At 38.2% G+C, this 21,744-nt stretch overlaps 1 protein-coding gene across 1 annotated transcript; it reads left to right on the forward strand.

The window, feature by feature from the left end:
- The first annotated feature begins 3,276 nt into the window (after positions 1 to 3,276).
- On the forward strand, positions 3,277 to 21,225 carry scrg1.L (stimulator of chondrogenesis 1 L homeolog). The gene is made up of 4 exons (XM_018230786.2): positions 3,277 to 3,364; positions 9,208 to 9,472; positions 18,826 to 18,935; positions 20,968 to 21,225. The coding sequence occupies exons 2-3, from the start codon at positions 9,240 to 9,242 to the stop codon at positions 18,878 to 18,880; spliced, it is 288 nt and encodes a 95-aa protein (XP_018086275.1). The 5' UTR covers positions 3,277 to 3,364; positions 9,208 to 9,239; the 3' UTR covers positions 18,881 to 18,935; positions 20,968 to 21,225.
- The last annotated feature ends 519 nt before the right edge of the window (positions 21,226 to 21,744 follow it).

The raw sequence follows: 21,744 nt of genomic DNA on the forward strand, positions 1-21,744 counted from the left end.
CGTTAATAAGCACCAGGAGCATACAGCACTATGCAAATAATGTGACTCAAAACCAAACATGAAGACTGCTTTCTGTCTGATGAAAGATGTGCGCAATTATGTGGGTTCCCACTTTTTAATATTTTCCCTCTGATTTTAGTTTTGTTCCTGTATATTTCAGATGGTGCTTTTTAGTAATGTACATGAGCTGTTAATGTAACACTCCATTTCCTGAAATACTGTATAAAAGCATTTGAAATGTCTTGTCCAAACATATCATACTGCATATACATAGGTACTTATACCCTGATAGCTCAGTGGCAGCACGCTTATTCGTTTTTCCATTCCGTTTTTAAAAATATGTTTAGGTATTTGCTTTATGCCCCTCATAATTATTTTTTTCAATTTCTGTTCTGACCTGATTATCTTGAAGTTGATCGAATTGTATGTACGGTAGATACTCAGTGATGCTTCTTTTGTCTTTTCTAATTTGAATAATGGATATGCTTGCTTTCCTCTGTTGATTTCTTCTTGTGCTGCCTTTTGAGAAACTTTGGTTTCAATGAACTTGTATTTTTGTTACTGAGAGAAATATAAGCATATTAGTGTCTATTTAACGTCCTTTCAACACTGCCTGCTTTGCCTCTGTATTTATGTATTAGAACATGCTGTCCTAGCATTAATTTTTTAAATCTTTCATGCGCCACATTAGACTTGAAAGACTTGAAATTAGACTTGAAATTCATTCTTATAAATCCCATACAAACAGGATATTTTTACGTTTTCAAGACACAACCCCAAACCCTACAACCTTTGGGGCTACTGTACTGATAGGGTTGCCACCTTTTCTGGAAAAAAATACCGGCCTTTCTATATTCTTGCAGTTTTTTCCTATTAATAACATGGCATCAAGCATCATTTTACCGGCCGGTAAAATATTGGCCAGGTGGCAACCCTATGTACTAACCTTCTTCCCCTTTAATATGCAATCAAACTGTTTAGCCTATAAGCTAACTATAAATGTTCAGGCTTGCCTTCCATATATGTGGCCAACTCAACATCATTTGTATGGTCTACAGCTCAAGTAATAGTATTTCACAGGAATAATCCTGTTTGCCGCCAGCTTTAGATGCACAGGGTGGTAGGCCATAGTGTGTGGCATTAAACCCTCAAAAATTCCAGTTTCAAGGGGAGATGTAACAGAGTAAGGCTATTCCCTCCTTATATATTTTTCTATTATCCACTTAGGACAACATGGGATGACATATCACAACTATTTCTCACAATATGAATTTGGGGCCTCTTTATAGGTCCCTGGTGAGGCCTTATCTGGAGTATGCAGTGCAGTTTTGGGCTCCAGTCCTTAAGAAGGATATAAATGAGCTGGAGATAATGCAGAGATGTGCAACTAAACTGGTAAACCCCATGAAAGAATTTAACTATGAGGGCAGATTGTCATGGTTGGGGTTGTTTTCTCTGGAGAAAGGGAACTTGCAAGGGCCCATGATTACTCTTTACAAGTACATTCGAGGACATTATAGATAAATTGTGGGGGATCTTTTTACAGATAAAACGGATCAAGACACCAGAGGCCACCCCTTTAGACTAGAAGAAAAGAACTTTAATTTGAAGCAGTGGGGTTGTGGAATGCACTGCCGGGTGACGTGATGGCTGATTCAGTTAATGCTTTTAAGAGCGGCTTGGATGATTTTTTGGAACAAACATAATATCCAAGGCTATACTACAGCTTAGTATAGGTAGTGGTAGGTTTACTGTTTCTATACTGTATGTGCGTGTATAGATAGGTCTATATATGTACAGTATGTGAAATGTGCACTGGGGATCATTTAGAAGGGTTTAACATAAAGGAGAACTAAACCCCCCTTGCTAATAAAAACCCCTGCTCCCTACCCTCCGTAGTCCTCCCTCCCTGCTCCTCCCTGCACAGGTGTTAACACCAGTAAATGCCCCTAAGCCTGTAATTACCCCTCGTTGCAGAGTCAGCGCAGCGGAGCACACAGGCGACATCTTCCGGCGCTTCGTTAATCTTCTCTTCTTCTTTCAGAGCTTCGGTAATTTTTGTCACTTTCGGCACATGCACAGTTATCCTGAAGTGGAAGACTGCTCCAACTGCGCATGAGCCGTCACTTAACGAAGCTTACCAAAGCACTGAAGATGGCCCCCGTGAGCTCCGCTGTGCTGACTCTGCAACGAGGGGTAATTACAGGCTTAGGGGCTTTTACTGCTGTTAACACCTGTGCGGGGGGAGGGGAGCAGGGAGGGGGGACTATGGAGGGTAGGAGTTTTTATTAGCAGGGGGTTTAGTTCTCATTTAATGGACGTTTGCCTTTTTTCAACCCAAATTTACTATATAAGCTGTAAAAGGTTCCAACTTTTCCCTTCTACTCCACCCCATTTTTCATACCTCTTTTGGAGTATCCATTCTATTATAATTCAGATTTTTAAAGGTTAATAATAGTAAGAAAGTCATGTATCATACCCAAGCTTTGTAGTTAGTGAGCCCCAAAGAAAAGGTCAAGAATGATCATTTCAACTGTGGGCAGATGACTTGTTCATCCATGACTATTGGTTTAAGTACAGGTATAGGATCTGTTATCCAGAATGCTTCAGATCTGGGTTTTTCCTGATAACAGACCTATAGATAATTTGGATCTTCATACCTTAAGTCTACAAGAAAATCATTAGCCGATAGGCAGGTTTTGCTTCCAAAATGAATTAATTATATCTTCGTTTGGATCAGGTACAAGGCACTATTTTATTATTAAAAAAATAGGAATTAATTGTTAAACATTTTGAGCTTTCTGGATAATAAGTTTCCTGATAACCGATCCCGTACTCGTACTTTTTAAATGTTTGCTTTTTTCATTTGTATAAAAAAATCTATTTTAAAAGATACTATGCATTAACCAAAAGTGCCTTTTCATATCTGTAGTTTCTCATTATATTAAGCACATGAATTCCCAATGATACTTTCTTAACCTCCATAAATTAAAAAAAAGTAGTGTGACATAATGTTTGCCTGAGGCTCATATACCTTCACTACAGACTAAGAACTATCTGTTTTGCTCCTGGAAATGAAATGATCATAGATGTCCTGGGATTTGCGCATGGTTGAAGCAGCCAGTTATTCTCAGACACCTCTGGCCCATGCTGGCTGCGAGGGAGAAGTTGGCCTTGCTAAGGAAACAAAGCTTCATTTATGCCGTACTCCTTCTGCCAAACCAGACCACTCCCCCCTAATCCAATCCATCTATCTGCCCCTTCACTAGTACTGTACTTTATTCTATGCTCATTACAAGAAACAACACCCAGATAGTCCAAGAGCTCTCGTACACTTTCAGAGACATTTGTGCATCTGATACAGGTAGGATTTGAACTATACTTGCTCTAAAGATTGTGTCTTCTTCTTAGGTATAAAGAGGAATTGCTGGGCTGTACATTGCAATATACTGTATTGATAAGAGAGAGAGAGAGTTGGGGTTTGGAATACATTATCAGAGGTTCCTATTCTACCAATTTAAATGCACTTCATATCAATGGCCCACTAAATCAGCTGACATATTTAAGGTAAGTGAAAAACCTAAATATCAGTGCCGTTATCCAGAAACCACAATGCTCCGAATTACGGAATGCCCATCTCCCATAGACTCCATTTTATCCAAACAATCCAAATTTTTAAAAATGATTTCCTTTTTCTCTGTAATAATAAAACAGTAGCTTGTCCTTGATCCAAACTAAGATATAATTAATCCTTATTGGAAGCAAAACCGGCCTGTTGGGTTTATTTAATGTTTACATGATTTTCTAGTAGACGTAAGATATGATGATCCTAATTATGGAAAGATCTGTTATCCGGAAACCCCCAGGTCCCAAGCATTGTGGATAACAGGTCCCATACCTGTACCGTGGTGCTAGCCACCCAGAGATAAGCTGGAGAAGAACTGGAAGTGAGGTTCTTGTTCCTCTATCAAGAAGTTGCATTTTTCTTTGCTTGCCAATTTTGTTTATCCTTATATAAATATTCTCTCTGGAATAGTGCAGCCTAAAATCATAGACGTTTTCCTAAAGTGTTTCTTCCAAGAATAGTACAAATGAGAATTGTTCCAATACCTGGCAATGAGTCTTATATAGCAGTCAAACCAAATACCGTACATAGTGGCTATCTCTTGACTGTCCAAGGCGTTATGCCTATACAAAGAGAAAATATGATTCTATGGTTAATATCAGCTATATTCCTGGAAGAAATATATGTATGAATTAAGCGTTATTGCTGGAAGAGAAATGTTCCATTGATGGGCTCCACAAAGCTGTAATTCAGCAACAGTTTTCCTTTGGGCTCGGCCATATGGAGTTTCACACACGCACATGGCATGCACATTGGGAACCAAGCGCTTTCTTGAAGTGCACTCAAATTTCTATTTAAGGTTAAATAAAAATTTACTGTATAATATATGACAGGTAAAAGAGAGGCTTGTGTAAACCAAGCACTGATATAATCTATGCAGGTCTAAAACATACTGTAGCTTTAAATTCGTTGCTTGTTGTGGCAGGGCTTGTATGCTTGACCCAACCTAACACCTAGGGGGAATTTTTTTATAAAAATGCTTTGTTTACATAAAAAGAGGGGGAAATGTGTGTCATTTAAACTGCATCTTTATAAAGTTATGTATTTAAAATGAAACCCGCCCCCTCAGTCTGCACCAGCATAAATGAGTTATTTGCAACAGGAAAAAAATGTTAGGCCTAAGAATTCAATGTTGCTGTTGGTCTTTTTTTTCAGACTCAGTGACTACAACATTATGTATGTCACATAGAAAATATTCAATATCTGCAAAACCTTTAGAGGTTTACTTTTACCTTTACTTAGCTCTCTGCTTGGTGTACAAAGTGTAGTACAGCAGGCAGCAATTTATAACATGGTCCTCAATGTCAGTCAGATTACTGATCTAAATGCCACCTGTCACTGTTTTACAGATTAAAGAGAAACTTTACCGCTGAAAATTGAAGGTCTCTATAAAAACACCTCACATAAAACAGGCGATATGTAAAATGCTGCTTCACCTAAATAAACCATTTTTATAACAACATACTTTACTAGTAGCCATTGGATAATCCACCTCCTGGCCCATACAAGTCACTGCTCTCACACACAAGTCAAGGGCACACTTACATGCTAGGTTACATCAACCAATGAATGTCCAGAGATCTGTCTTTTACTGTGCGGTATTTTTAATGCAAATATGGTGGGATTCTTTACTAGGTCACTTGTTATACTGTAAATTATCTGTTGGTTAAGCATTCATTCTAAAGGTGTAGATTAGATTCATGGGGGATCCAGAAGGATCAGTTTTATGATTTATCAAAACTTTTGTGACTGTCAGTAAAGTTTTTCATTAACTGGCACATTAAGGGCAGAGACACATGCTCAGATTGGGGGAGATTTAGTCACTTCTTTTTCGGGGGCGACGAATCTCCCCGAACTGCCTCCCGCTGGCTAGAATGTAAATCGTTGGCAGGATGGCACTCGGAGCGCTTCGTTTTCTAAGGTCGCCCAAAGTTTCCTCGTGAGACAACTCACCTCCAGTATGGGGGCGCACCACAACTAAGGATGAGGTGCACCCCCATCCTGCCCCAGCCCAACTTCAGTCCTGCCTCCCACTGACAATTGGCCTGATAGCACATATCATAATCTTAATCTGCATGTAGTCAGGCCCGGATTTGCGGCAAGGCCGCATAGGCCCGGGCCTAGGGCGGCAAAAAAATAGGGGCGGCATGCCGCCCAGCCGCCGTTCACCTACACCAGCTGCGCCGGCGTTTTTTCGCCAGCGCGCTGGGAAGGCGGGTGCTAGGACCGCGCGGCCGCCTGGTCGGACCGTGCGGCCTAGGGGCGCCCAGAAATGAAATCTGGCGCTGCATGTAGTTATCTAACTACATGCAGAGTAAGATAATTAAATGCAGAGACCCTGATTCAAATTCCAGGGCTGTTTTTATAGAGACATGCAATGTTCTGAGATATAGTTTCCCTTTATTAAAGTGCATCCTCTAAAGGCCATGGATAAATAAAGCCCCTCTATATATTTCATGCATTTCCAAACTTCATTTATAACAACTAGCATCTTTTATATATTTAATCATGCATTCACATTGCACAGGAAAGCCATAGTTATGCTCTGTCAATGTTTAAATGAAAGTGCAGTTCAGACTGACATCGTTATAAGTTACAACTGCAATTATCTATGTTTAGTTGACATTGGCCCAGTATAGCAGTGCTTCTCTGCAGTAATCGCTCAGTGGTTACATCTTACAGTGCAAGAAAAAACAACATGGCGCCAAGTTTTTTGGCATTTTGTTGCAAAGCCAAAAGAGTATCAAGCCTCCTGTTTTCCCCAGGGCTTAGCAGAAACAAGGGAAGCTGTATTACAACGAGAGAAGCCAAAAGTCTTATTTGTAGTCCGTGTAGACCTTAATGTTAGTTTTTGGGGTTTTAAGCAAATCTATAATTGAATGAATAATTTTAACTGGCTCCTTGAAAGTCTGAACATGTGGAGAAGGAATAGATATACTTTTTGTGCTGAACCTCAAAAAAGGTACATAAATGTGGCCAAACTGTGTTTGAAAAGCGATGTGGTCAAATGTCAGGATTTCTGTGTTCAATATTCTAACAATTAAATGGGGCAACACATGGCACAGTTCTGGTTCAACAGATATAAAGTTAATATTGTTAAAATACAGATTCTATAAATTTCTTATAATAAATAAATATAATATGTTGCACAAAAAAAACAGTGGCCTTTATAATGTTTAGGTTCTATGCTCCCCTGGCAAAGAATGAAACAACGGCTTAAACCAATAAAAACAGTAGGGGGCTACTTTGTTTGGCCATTTTAGTACAGAGAAAATGTTGACAAGTATGGAGAGATATGATTTCCTTCAATGTCTTCCATTAATAATCGTGGGGCCCCAAGTAAGCAGGCCCCTCCCCACAGGAGCACCCAGTTATTAGCTCATCTGTCACCTTGGCCCCCTTGGTAGAATGAAGCCCCAATGAAAAAAAAATATTTCTGTGCAGGCAAATGTTATAGTTCACACCAGCCTCAGTGTATGTAATAAAACTTCCTATTGAAATTTTTTTATTTGTGTTAAAAGGATACAGCAAAAGCAGGCCTTTAAAAAATGCTGTATTCAATTCACAATGCTATAGCTCTTTAATGAAAAATATTGCAATTCAAAATTGTAATTTCTTTGCTTTAAATTTTTTTTCTCTGTTAATGACTTTTATTACATTTCACCCCATGACAAGATTGCAAGATATGAGGCTGGGGCCTTCTTTGTGTACACGTAATACCCACTTGTGTCTAATTTTAACACCTCCGTTCATCCATATCAGTCAACCAATGCACCAGCAATAAGCAGGTAGGGTTTGTTTTTACTTTTTGGGAAGAATTATTTGGACTGTAGGATTTAATCCAATCCCAGGGCAGTTAGCGTTGCAACTTCTGCACCCCTATAGATAGAAACATGAATACGATTATGTTTTTAGGAGATGTTACTTCCAGTTGACATATGATTTCACTCGCGGAAAATGTTCAGGTGGTGTCACATACAATCAGACAGTGGCTCCTGAGATCTGTCAGTTATGAACTGATTGAGATTGAGTAAGACTATATCCACCTATCTATAACAAATCAGTTTTTGAAAGTGCTTATTAAAAATCCTTCTCCAAGGCCTAAAAGCTGTATCCCCTGGTCAAAATTATGCAATTCACAAGATTTCACAATACAATCATGAACAGAACTACAATGGTACAAAATTGGCTGATTGATATTCAAGTCTTGAAAAGTAAATTCTCTGCACACTGTTTCTGAAAAAATTGGGAACAATGTCATTATTTTTTGCCACTCAGACTCCAAATCCAAAAAATACAATATCCTTTTTGCCAAACTCAATAGTGAAATGCAAAATAAATTCATTCACATTTAGTCAACAAATGTAATAAAATCACTTTGGTTGCCTTGCTACTAAACTTTTATAGAGTTTGATAGCCTTTGTCCCATATATCTCTCCTCCAAAGATGTCTGTCTCCCCCCGCCATGTCATGTAAAAGCCACTTATCCGGAGTAGATGGGCACCAACCTCTCACTTGACCCTTGGCCATGAAGCTTTGCTGCCTGTCTTGACCCTTTGGTTTGTTGCACAGACGCTGACATTTGCTGCCTGACCTCAATCTGGGACAGTTTCTACTCTTCTTGCCTGCTCAAAATATTATTAGACTTATATGGTATCCCCAGTGGGGTTCTATGATTGCAGATGTTATTGCACAAAGCCTGGAGCCCCAATTGGGTTTTAGCAAACACAATAACCTGTTGCGCTCCCTTAGAACCAGACAGACCACTATTGGCCTCTTCGCTGGTTCCACACAAAATCAAATCAAAACATTTTAAAGAACATTTTATCAAGATGCACCAGTTGAAGCACTTTGCCTAAGCAGTCATTATTTTTCCATCGCCCACTCTGGTTTTAGATTTTTGTTTCAAGGAAATATGGTATTCCTTTCCCTCAGCTTTTATACCTCCTGCTGATTCCACATGGACTTGTGATACTACCCATGGGCGTGCATATGCAGCTGTGCTTCCTAGAGTAATGATCATTCCAGCTAATTAACTGTATGCTCACATAATACTTTTACTGCAAAAAAATGTAAATACATTTCTTTAAATACAGTTTTTATATCACACACCATACAGGACACATCTGTATCTCGCCTAATTAAGCTGTACTATTTATGGCCATGATTCACAATTGTGTTCATGATCGTAAGTTAGCATTTAAACCCCCAATATGTAATAAAAAGTACAAGGTTTGCCCAGGTACAGTATCCAATAGCCAGAGCAACTATAACTATAGCGCTAGCAAGCAGGCCGTGTGGCTGCAGGAAGGCCATTGGGCATTGAAGTGCAAGATTGTGCTATGTGAGTAGCTTACTGAGGCCATAGTAGGTTAGGTGATCAAACTCAGAAACAGGCCAGTAGCTGGTGTATGAAATAACATTCCCATGTAATAATAATACATATGGGGACCCACCTGGGAATATGGGACACTTAGTTTGTGTAACATGTCTAGGTGGTTTGTGCTAACCATACAATTGCCATGAAACCTTTTTATCAAAGTTTACTGAAGAACAGATGTCCTCATATGTTTCATCCACAGGTTTTTAAAAATTGCAAAGAGAGAGGTTAAATATGAAGGTTCAACTGCTTGTTTTGCTGATCACCCTCGCTGGAATCAGTGCCACTCCAACCAGCAGACTCTCATGCTACAAGAAGATTTTAAGGGACCGAAACTGCCATAATATCCCCGAGGGGGTGGACGGTCTTACACCCCTACATGGAGATCTTCAGGACCACTTCTGGGAGGGAAATGGATGTGAGATGGTCTGTTACTGCAACTTTAATGAGCTTTTCTGTTGTCCAAAGTAAGATTAGACTCTTTCATTATGTAGATAATAAATAATAATAATGCTTATCATGATATTATAAATATTGCAAAGATTTTCATATACTTATTTGTATATGTAGTACGCATTTGTTTTCTGACAAGCTTGCCCCCCAATGAATGCTTTTATTGATGCATTATTCCAGAGTTGAAAGATGCTATACACACATACAAACATATACAGTACATATATAAGGTATTATATATATATATATATAAAGACCAGTATTATACAGCATATGAATATTAGCAGCCACACAGGCAAGAAACTGCAGGTTTTTTTAACAGGTCAAAGAATCCAAGATGGCTTCAAACATCATCCTATATTAACAGAGTAAAATCAAGTGCAATACACAAGTTCTAGTGAGCCATGTGACACACTAAGGGGGTTGTTTACTAAACTCCAAATGCAAAAACCCCAAAAAATGTGTTTATAAATTTGGACTTTTAAAAAATCACAAATTTTTCAGAATTTATTAAACCCAGAGGATGGAAAAGTCAGAATCAGAAAATACGGCATCTCAGACCTGTCAAGTCAACGGCAGGAGTCCCAATGATTTTTTGATGTGCGCTGGGTTTCGGGCACAAAGCATAAGAAATCTGAGTTTTCAGGTGAAAAAATTGGGAAAATCTGATTTTTCCCGCAAAGCAAATTTTTGGGAAAATGTACTAATAAATAAGCTTAAAAAACCCGAGTGGATTTGATTGGAGTTTGCAGCAGAAAATGTTGAGATAAAATCGGAATTTGATAAATAACCCCCTAAATATCGATAATTTAATAATAATAATAACAATATCAAACACTAAATATCAATGCTTATATCTGATGGTATTAACAGATTAATAAAAAGGCAGATAGATTGCAAGCATTTCCATTTTCCTGCTAATGTGACCACTAGAGGGTACTATTTCTTTACATGTGGTGAACTTGTGTGATCACCATTGGTTTCTGCCACTTTATTTGCATGGATAGCAGCAACAATTTACCCATCTTTTTAAAATATTATTATAACAAATAAAGCACCATTTCCTCCTCCATAGTCCATCCCTCCCCAGGGCATAATCAGGGATGCGGGCAGCATAGCATTTAAAGGGATAAGAATCAGAAGAAACAGATACTGTAACTAAGTTATGAAGAGGAGGCTTTTGTTGATTATGTAATGCAATAAATAACTTGAGACAGTATCTAAAACATAAGTGCACTTTATGAGTATAAACAGTATATATGGGCTTATTTTTGGAGTTTGCATCTGATCCACAGTAGGGCTGAATGATTACATAGTCACTGATTTCGCTATCCACATGAGGTGGCATAAACGCTTCCATGAAGGACATTGCAGGCCACATTTTCTGTCCAAGGACTCAAGGAAATTTTGTTGAAGCTTTCACCTTGGGCCCTGTACATGCTGCCCAAACTGCACACCTTGGTTACCTTAAAGGGATTCTGACATGATTTTTATGATATAGTTTTTATTAGGGATGCACCAAATCCACTATTTTGGATTCAGCCGAACCCCAGAATCATTTGTGAAAGATTTGGGCGAATACTGAACTGAATCAGAACCCTAATTAGCATATGCAAATTAGGGGTGGGAAGGGGAAAAACATTTTACTTCCTTGTTTTGTGACAAAAAGTCACGTGATTTCTCTCCACACCCCTATGCAAATTAGCATTCGGATTCGGTTCGGCCGGACAGAAGGATTCGGCCGAATCCAGAATCCTGACCCGAATCCTAGATTCGGTGCATCCCTAGTTTTTATTTCTAAATTACACTGTTTACATTGCAAATAATTCACTCTACAAAATGAAATTTCATTCCTAAACCAGCAAGTGTATTTTTTGTTTTAGTTGTAATATTGGTCTGTAGTCAGTAGGGATGCACCGAATCCACTTTTTTGGATTCGGAAAACATTTTTTACTTCCTAGTTTTGTGACAAAAAGTCATGTGATTTCCCTCCCCGTCCCTAATTTACATATGCAAATTAGGATTTGGATTCGGGTCGGCCAGGCAGAAAGATTCGGATGAATCCAAATTCTGCTTAAAAAGGCCAAATCCTGGCCGAATCCCGAACCGAATCCTGGATTTGGTGCATCCCTAGTAGGCAGCCATCTCAGGTCATTTTGGCTGGTCATGTGCTTTCAGAAAGAGCCGGCACTTTAGGATGGAACTGCTTTCTGGCAGGCTGTTGTTTCTCCTACTCAATGTAACTGACTGTGTTGCAGAGGGGCCTGGATTTTACTATTGAGTGCTGTTCTTAGATCTACCAGGCAGCTGTTATCTTGCATTAGGGAACTGTTCATTTGTTAATCTGCTGGGGGGGGGGGTGGTATGACTCCAACTTGCAGTACAGCAGTACAGAGTGGCTGACGTTTATCAGAGCACAAGTCACATGACTAGCCCTATGTCAGATTTCAAAATTAAATATAAAAAAAATCTGTTTACTCTTTTGAGAAAAGGATTCAGTGCAAAATTCTGCTGGATCAGCATTACTAACTAAAAAAAAAAAAACATTATATCCCATGACAGTATCCCTTTAAGACATGGTTCCAGAGAGAAATGGCACTTTTCTAAAGAGGAATCTTAAGAGGATTGTCTCACCATGGAGTAACTAATAGAAAGTTCATTCAAAATACATCAGTCAACTACAGACTATTAGCAAGTACTTGAGTTACAATACAAATATTTTCCTTCACCCTTCCTTATCTGTTTATCCTTCATCTGTTCCATGTAATTGTATCATATTGACCTATTATTCCTTTCCCATTATTTAGTTATATTTATCTTTATCCACCAAAGTCATCTCTCTTATTTTACGCACAGTTGCTACTGTCTGCTTCACAGTTCCTGTCTGTCTCTGCTCTTGCTGAAAGGCAGCAGAAACAGTGGGATTTCAGTAGCATATGCTGCTTATTACACAAACAATATCTTTGGGGAGCGGACCTGTAGCAGGACTCTAAAGTTCAGTTACAATGATTTTAGCACCCTCACTAGCCTGTGCAGTTCTGTGTTGGTTGCATATGGGCCAGGAACATTATGTGATCCAACAGAGAACTTTGTTTTTTAAGCAGCAGCCCAGGAGCTACAGAAAATGCTAAAAATTCAAAAACAATAAAAAAATATGAAGACCGAATTCGAATTGTCTTCGAATACTACTCTGTATAGTAATAGTTGATTTTAAGATGGCAGGCCCTATGTACCAATGTGGTAGGTTATTCCATTTCTGTTAGGCACATATTTTATTTCTAACAAACCTCTGCTGCTATAAACTGAACTAGTAAGTGGAATATATAAATTTCCCTGAATTCTAAGGGCTTATAGCACATGGGGCATTTTGTCCACCACTGCCATCTGGTGGAAAACATTGGCAGATAAAGTATCTTTCTGAATCCAACATTGCTCTTAATACATAAAAAGCTCCAGATTGGATACACACGGAGCAACAACAGAAGGCCAACTACACCTAAAATGCTCAAGCGCCCAATAACATTAGGACCCATAACCACAGCCCTTAAACATATTCTACTACTATTTACAAATGTGTTATCTTGAGTTTGAGTGAAGACTAATGTTTTAAGCAAGTTAAACAATTCAACAACTTAAAAAATCAGTGAACTTGAAAACAACCTTTTTGAATGGTGATAGTAGGATTCAAAGACAAAATGCATTATTTCTGTATTGCAAAAAATAGGAAGAAAAAGAGGAAGCCTAGAAACTAAAAAAATGAAGACCAAATTAAAAAAGTTGTTTATAATATGCCTGTTTAACCTAAAAACTGAAATTCTGACTAGAGCAAAGCCATATACTTTTTTTGTAACAGAGGTGGCAGTTGCCTTTGGTCCTGCATATAGCAAGGCCACATGGAACAATATTTGGAAGTAAGGGCAGTAGTGCCTTTTATATTGCCCTATTTACTCACATGGTAACGGTGATAACTGGGGGGGTTGCCATAAGAAAAAACACCCATTGACTTTAATGCAGTAGGACAAAAAAGTCGCCATAAGAAAAAACGCTCATTGACATTAATGCATTAGAGGAGAAGGAAACCTAGTTGGCGCAAAAACCCTCCCCCCCTCCCATGTGTTGCCCACCCTCCCTCCTCCCCCCTGGCCTACCTGTCCCACTGGGCAAATGCCCCTAACTTGTTACTTAACCTTCTGCGCAGGCCCAGTCCACGGAGTTCACAGGCACCATCTTCTTCCATGCGATCTTCTTCCAAATGGTTCCGACTCGAAAATTCGAATCATATTAGATTCGTATTTGATTCGTACTAATCAGATTTTTCTCCCAAAAACAAAAAACTCGAATGTCAGGAAGGCTATTAACATCTCCAAATGGCGCAACAGACCTCTGCTCGGCAGGTTTTGGGTGGAGAATATTCGAATTAGAACTGTTTCCATGGACGAGGTATAATAAAATTCAAATTTACGTTCGAATAGTGGGATTAAAATTCGAATGTGGGAATTTTGAAACTCGAAAATTCGTACTTGAATTTACTATTCAACCCTTGATAATATCTCCCAATGCTTTTATATACCAGTTTCACAGTTTTTTCTTTCTTCTATAAGTCTGCCTTTGACTGTTTGCAGACTCTGCTGTACTTACAAGAGACATTACTCTTTCTTCATCCTTATCCCGTTCTGATACCTCTGCTGACTGAGTGGGCTTCTCTGTACATTGGGGAATGTACAGAGAAGAAAGACAAATCTACTTGAGTTTGCGCATAATTTGAATGACAATGTCTTCAAATAACACACAAGCCTATCTCTGTACTAGGCACGATTTAATAAAACAAAAAAATTGAGGTTAGACTGCCTTTCATTTAACACTGGCAGTAAGCAATGCACTTAAAGGATCAGTAAAATTCCCTTTAGATGTACGTTGTGAGGCCCTGGCTTCCCCGATGCCAATAGCCTGTGCCAAGCAGTTTGGCAGAGAGAGCAGTTCTGGAGGGCCATTATGCTCTTACAATAACACTCTTGTTCTGACTTCATCCACTGTTGCCTTTTGAACATGTTAAGAAGTAGGCAAGCTGTAATAGCATGTTTTCTCTTGTATAATGCAAAAACAATGCATGCATTTAGTCTAACCTTATGCTTTGTTGCAGCTACCTTATGGGGACACTGCCCCCATTTTTGCTCTTTATTAAAGCATTGTCTTTTTTTTTCACTGTATAAGTGCTGTTTTATAAAAAAAAAAATGCCCTTAACAAAATCTAGTTTGGGAAAGATCACTCTTTTAGGCTGAAACACTGAAAACTGTTTGTTAGGGCCAGTCTGCAGGCAAAGGCATGAGTAATATTGGAGACACTTACTAGTATATGCTCTAAGTATAATTCCTCCAGTAAAACTCATTTGTCATGGGGTGGCATTGCTGGACATAAATTAGACATAGGCCCATGTCATATGGGCCTATGTTGGTTACCGTGGTGCTCTAAGCAAAAACCACAACAATCTCAGGTCGTTGCTGCTTCTAAATTCTCTTACATGAGAAAGAGAAAACACATTTATAGTTATTATAAATTCATCTCCTACTATCTGTCTCACATAACCATAATACTCAGAGAGGTAGAATAGATGAAGGTGGATTAGGACAAGGAAGCTTCTAGGACCCTACAATGATGTCCTTACACCTAGAAATCAAGCCTGTAGTGTCGAAGGAAAGTATGAAGCTGTGCCTGAATATTCCCAAATTGAAGTTTAAGTGAGGAAAATAGACTGAGACAGAAAAATCCATCTTGAAAATATTGGCTTGAAAAATCTTGTGGATCCCGAGAAGAAAACTTTGATTTTGACTTTCCAAAGGACACGACTGATGAGAGCAGAATGCAAATAAGCATCTCTTGTTATCTAAAGCTTGAAGATCTTTTTATTTTGGGAAGAAAGGATTTTTACACAGGGTAGTGTCGACTTTCAGCATGATAAAGGGTGGCAAATAGCAGAATAGCTTAATTGTCCAGTAATTTCCAATTTGGCTCTCCAATATGGCAGAAAGGGTCTGTAGTGCCTTCACTTGCTGGACAGTTGTAATGGGGACCAGAAAACAGCCTTAGTAGTTAGGAGCTCCATCTTTCCTCCAGAAGGCCAGAGGTGCTACTTGACCTCAAAGGAAAACTATACCCCCAAAATGAATACTTAAGCAACAGATAGTTTATATCAAATTGAATGACATATTAAAGAATCTTACCAAACTGGAATATATATTTACATAAATATTGCCCTTTTACATCTCTTGCCATGAACCACCATTTCGTGACTCTATCTGTGCTGCCTCAGAGATCACCTGACCAGAAATACTACAACACTAACTGTAACAGGAAGAAGTGAGGAAGCAAAAGGCAGAACTCTGTCTGTTAATTGGCTCATGTGACCTTACATGTGGTTTGTATGTGTGCACAGTGAATCTTACGATCTCAGGGGGCGGCCCTTATTTTTTAAAATGGCAATTTTCTATTTATGATTACCCAATGGCACATACTACTAAAAAAGTATATTATTATGATAATGGTTCATTTACATGAAGCAGGGTTTTACACATGAGCTGTTTTACTCAGTATCTTTTAATAGAGACCTACATTGTTTGGGGGTATAGTTTTCCTTTAAGAGAAGCACAAGTTAGCCTCTTCAGAAAATGGTCAGCATAAAGAAAAAACATAAACAAGACTGAATTTCCGAGAAAGCCATCACATGTATTTCCAGATCACCTTTCTTGAAAGAGGAAGACTGAAGCTGGAAATTTAGACTTGGGGCCATTAGACCTACTTCATGGTATAAAAGATTGAATACTTATGAGATTAAGCCCGAAACATTGCCTGATTTTCTGACTTAATAAACACATTTTTTGACTTTTGCAGCAATATTTCTGCTAGTGTATGATTTTGCCCCTGGCAAGGGCTTCTGGACTGCATTGCACCCTGTCCGTAAGGGTTCTGAGAGGTGGTTGAAGCACACACAGTTTACATTACTTGAAGAACCTTCCTCTGACTTGGCATCATAGTTAGAACAAAGTAATTCCCGTTTTATGCTCTTAGTATTTTCCTGCTCTTTGTCACCATCTCTTGACACATATTGTTGGTTAGACATAATACAGAAGGAAGGAAGGAAACAAAAAAATACAGAGGGAAGGAACATTTACTTGGTACTGGAAAGTATCTCCAAATCAGACTATAAAGGGACACTCCTATCATATAAATTCACAGTTGGAGAAAGCAGTCTTCCCCAAGGGCCAGCCCCACTCTAGACCTAGTAACATTAAGGTGAGCTCAGTAGAGACATCCACTGCTGACCAAATCCCATCCCCAGACAAACCTACTATTGTGCTAGAAATGCTTGCTAAATGAGCTGGAAGTGACAGCCCCCACTGACCAAAAACCTTTCAGAGACCAGACAGCAGTCCACACCTCCCAGCTCAGGAAACTGCATGAAATAGGACATACCCAGCAAATAGCTCCTCAAGTTAATAGGGGAAGATGTATTCCTAATTGAGCTAATCAAAGGCGGAGTCACCCAATCACCATTGCAAGGACACACCAGTTCCCCTTGATACACTTTAGCATAATTGTAGAATAATAGACTTAAAGAGTCTCCTCTGTAACTTATACTATACTTACAATACACAAGAACCATAATTATCCTGTAAATGATATCCTTATAAACAATGCTTAGTCATGTCGTCGGTTATAATCAGAGCTTAGTGATGTCATTTCTGTCACATGACTCACTGAAACTTGTGTATTAGAATAAATAAAGTACTCCCTGTTGCAAAATATGAGGATATTAGACATCACATCGGAGTTCCATGACCTGTATAAAAATAGTCGGCCTTCAGCCTTGTGCTTTTATATGGTCATGCACTCCTCTGTAACTTATAATTCTCTTATATTTTACAAGAGGGGGTACTTTATTCACTATATATTTTACAATAAGGGGTACAGTATTCATTATATAATTCTCAAGGGGAAAGCCTTCTATTAGAAGCCAACCCAAACTAAACTTTCTCCCTCCACCCCTGGTCCCTACTGGTCCCTTGCAAATAGAGGTCTGGTAAGAGGCATTTTACACTGTAGTTTTTTGGATGGGTGGGACATCTCTGAGTACTTTGCTTATGTGAGACAGACAAAGGAGTGTGTCTTAATTATTTAGTTCTTCCTGACAGAGCAGGTAGTTCTGATCAAAAATGTCTGTGTGCCATTGAAGTAAAACTGGGCTCTCTCTGCCCTTATTATACGGCTGTTCATCAAAGTTCTCTATATTGCATGGGAAATCATAAATATATTTTATTTTACATAATTGAGCTTTGTTATCTACTTGTGAGTTTTACGCTACAGTGGCTAGTCCAGCCCATTGCTGAATGGCTAATTACCAATTAGCTACATGGAAACCAGTTATACTCTGAAGCATGCATTTAAAAGGAATACCAATTAGCCATATATTTGTACTTTATGTACAGGGTTTTAAAGGGGACAGGAAGTATTACTGGGTGGACATTAATTGCTTTAAAGGACCAGTAACATCAAAAAATGAAATTGTTTTAAAGTAATAAAAATATAATGCAGTGTTGCCCTGCACTAGTAAAAGTGTTGTGTTTGTTTAAGAAACACTACAATTGATTATACAAATATGCTGTTGTGTAGCAATGGGGGCAGCCATTCGAAGGAGAAAAGTAACACAGCAGATAACAGATAAGTTCTGTAAAGCATAATGTTATCTGTTATCCACTATTTATCCTGTGCCATATAGCCTTTTTTCAATGTCCACCAGTGCTACACAGCAACTTGTTTATATGAACTATAGTAGTGTTTCTGAAGCAAACAGATCAGTTTTACCAGTGCAGGGAAACACTACATGATATTTTCATTTTTTTTTAAAAAAACACTTTCTTTTTTTGGTGTTACTGTTCCTTTAAGCTTGAGTCTTTGTCTTTCTGTGATCTCATGCCAGTGACATGGGCAAGATAAACTGAAATTCGACAAGTGTAGAAGTAGATGGATCAGGAGTAGATTCTAAAAAAAAAAAAAAACTATTTTAAATGAGATGTATAAAATGTTAATACTATATATTTAACAAATGCATATCTTCTATACTAGTCTGTTCCATTTATTTTTAGAATATACTAAGAAATACACTTCTATAAACTAGCAGAAAAATACATTTCTTATCCAAAAGCTAACCCTTTTTTATAACAATATCCTACTTTGTCAATAAAACAGATTATTTTCAAGTGCAAGTAAAAAAAAATGTATGTGCTAGTGATCCTCGAAAAATAACAAAATTCCAAAATCAGCTGATACATTCAAATACATTCAAATCTTTTATTTTGTGTGTGTTCTTTTTAGGGATATATTCTTTGGACCAAAAATATCCTTTGTGATTCCCTGCAACAAGCCGTGAAATATCAGGCCACCATCTGAAGAAAAAACTGTTAGCAAAGGTTATGTGATGCTCTGTAAGATACCTCTTCATTCATTGCTATTTTTCAGTGTAACAGTGGATTTGTGCCATGCCCTTGTTTGCGTACAAATCCTTCTGATGTATCACACTAAACATCTTGCACGCAGTTCCATATGTTCTATCATACCGCTAATGTAGAGATTTTATGTATGTATATATTTATAGACACACACACAGTAGGGTCATTTCCATATCCTTATAAGCAGCACATTTTAAATCAGAATGTGCCATTTATTTATTAAAGGAACAGGCACTAAGCCCTTCTTTGGGTCCTCATGTTGCAAATAATATAGGTGCAATTTCTGACTAACAGCCATAGCAACACTGAGAAATGCCAAGTGAAGCACCAAATCCTGTTATCCTGCCAGTCAGAGATGCTGTGGGAACTAACATAGATACACTGTGAGACCGGCATCCATGGTAATGGCCAATAGCAGCACTGCCAGTCACTTTCATGGACTTGCAGCAAATTATGCAGGATATTACACTTCCTTATTTTGGAGTTAATTACAAAAGTGGGTACATCTATCATCTATCTATCTATATGTCTATTTATTTATCCACCCACCTCTCTCTCTCTCTCTCTCTCTCTCTCTCTCTCTCTCTCTCTCTCTCTCTCATTTATCTGTCTATCCATCCATTCATCCATCCATCCATCATCTTTCTATCATCTATCTATCATCTAATCTATCCTAATCTATACTTATTTTGGAGTTAATTACAGAAGTGGGTACATCTATCATCTATCTATCTATCTATCTATCTATCTATCTATCTATCTATCTATCTATCTATCTATCTATCTATCTATCTATCTATCCATCTAATCTAATCTATCTGTCTACTTATTTATCCACCCACCTCTCTCTCTCTCTCTCTCTCTCTCTCTCTCTCTCTCTCTCTATCCATCCATGATCCATCCATGATCCATCCATGATCCATCCATGATCCATCCATGATCCATCCATCCATCATCTATCTATCATCTAATCTATCCATCTATCTATCTATCTATCTATCTATCTATCTATCTACAAACCAAATCATTATAGAAGTGCCTTACTACAGCTACCAATATCCAAAAACCTCTTTATAGCAAGACGATGGATATCAATTCATATTGCATATCCTATATTCTTAGATATTATTCTAAATGTAAAAATACATGTATTTCTATGAATATTGCAACATGGAGGTATAATATGTATTTTAGTATTGTTTAAATACTGGGGGGCCGATTCATGAAGCTCGAGTGAAGGATTCAAATTAAAAAAACTTCGAATTTCGAAGTGTTTTTTGGGCTACTTCGACCATCGAATGGGCTACTTCGACCTTCGACTACGAATCGAACGATTCGAACTAAAAATCGTTCGACTATTCGACCATTCGATAGTCGAAGTACCGTCTCTTTAAAAAAAACTTCGACCCCCTACTTCGGCAGCTAAAAGCTACCGAAGTCAATGTTAGCCTATGGGGAAGGTCCCCATAGGCTTGCCTGAGTTTTTTTGATCGAAGGATATTCCTTGTATTAAAATCCTTCGAATCGTTCGATTCGAAGGATTTAATCGTTCGATCGAAGGAATAATCCTTCGATCATTCGATCGTAGGATTTGCGCTAAATCCTTCGACTTCGATATTCGAAGTCGAAGGATTTTAGTTCCTAGTCGAATATCGAGGGTTAATTAACCCTCGATATTCGACCCTTCATACATCTGCCCCTTAATATCAGCTTATAATAATCAGCTTATAATTATCACCTTTATTGGCACATGAATTAATTCCTCTTGAGAAGGAGCAGTATTAAAATCAACCATGTTTCATATATATATATATATCTATCCCTGCATATTTTGTTTTGCTAAGCCGTAGCTCATTTTCATAATAGTGTCGACCTCTGCATCAATAAACAACTGTGAACTAATTAGGGTCCCCACCTTTTCTGGAAAAAAAATCATGCTCATCTCCCTTGTGATTCTTTCCTGTTAATTAAATTGCCATTGTGAATTCTTTTTTTTTATAAATTACAGAAGGGGAAGTGTAGAGAAGACTTGATGCTGACCTGGTTGCAGCTTTCCTCTCTAAAAGAACCCCCTGTTGGTGACCTGTAATTACCAATGGGATTCCATGCTGCCTGTGTTGTTTGCTGTTAGCATAACATTTTCTTTGTGTGAATAATTTGCTCCTGATATCTGAATCCCTCTGTATAATATAGTTTTATTCATCTTAAGCAACTGTTACTATAAAGGATTACCATTTTAATGTATCCAATAAAGTCTTGATGTGTATCTGTTCTATTTGTTATACACCTCACTATAGATGTTATGATCCAGCGAGCTAAGAAGAATGCCTGTCTCTAAAAGAACAGCCACATAAATGAGGGCTCATTGACAGGCTAAGGGCAAAAACTGTGATAAGCCATTTGTTTACCATCTTGCACCTGTCGTTTCTACAGAATGTTTCATGACTTGTAGAAAACCCCTCTTCCCCAGAATTACCCCAACACTGCACAATAACATTCTCTTAATATATGGTGGAGAGGTAGTTCTATGGGATCCAAGAAGAATCCCACACAAGAAGGGCCAAAGAGATACATGGGATTAATTTATACCTATCTCATTTACTCTTACTTTTTACCCTTTTTTTTTAAAGAAGTGGTGCACTGGCATGGGGTGAAGTGTTCAGGGTTTTTAGTGACTGAGGGGTACTGACCAACTGGGACCCCCCAAATGTTTTCAGTTTTGTTCTCCTTTAATATAAGCGTAGGAAATATATATACTGTTACCTGCCTTGTAGGTTAAAGATCA

Source organism: Xenopus laevis, chromosome 1L (genome assembly GCF_017654675.1).
Source record: "Xenopus laevis strain J_2021 chromosome 1L, Xenopus_laevis_v10.1, whole genome shotgun sequence".
Lineage (NCBI taxonomy): Eukaryota > Metazoa > Chordata > Amphibia > Anura > Pipidae > Xenopus > Xenopus laevis.

Coding starts and splice junctions, on each gene's coding strand:
- scrg1.L (XM_018230786.2), top strand. CDS start 9,240: ATGAAGGTTCAACTGCTTGTTTTGCTGATCACCCTCGCTGGAATCAGT. Junction 9,473..18,825: donor GAGCTTTTCTGTTGTCCAAA/GTAAGATTAGAC, acceptor TGTTCTTTTTAG/GGATATATTCTTTGGACCAA.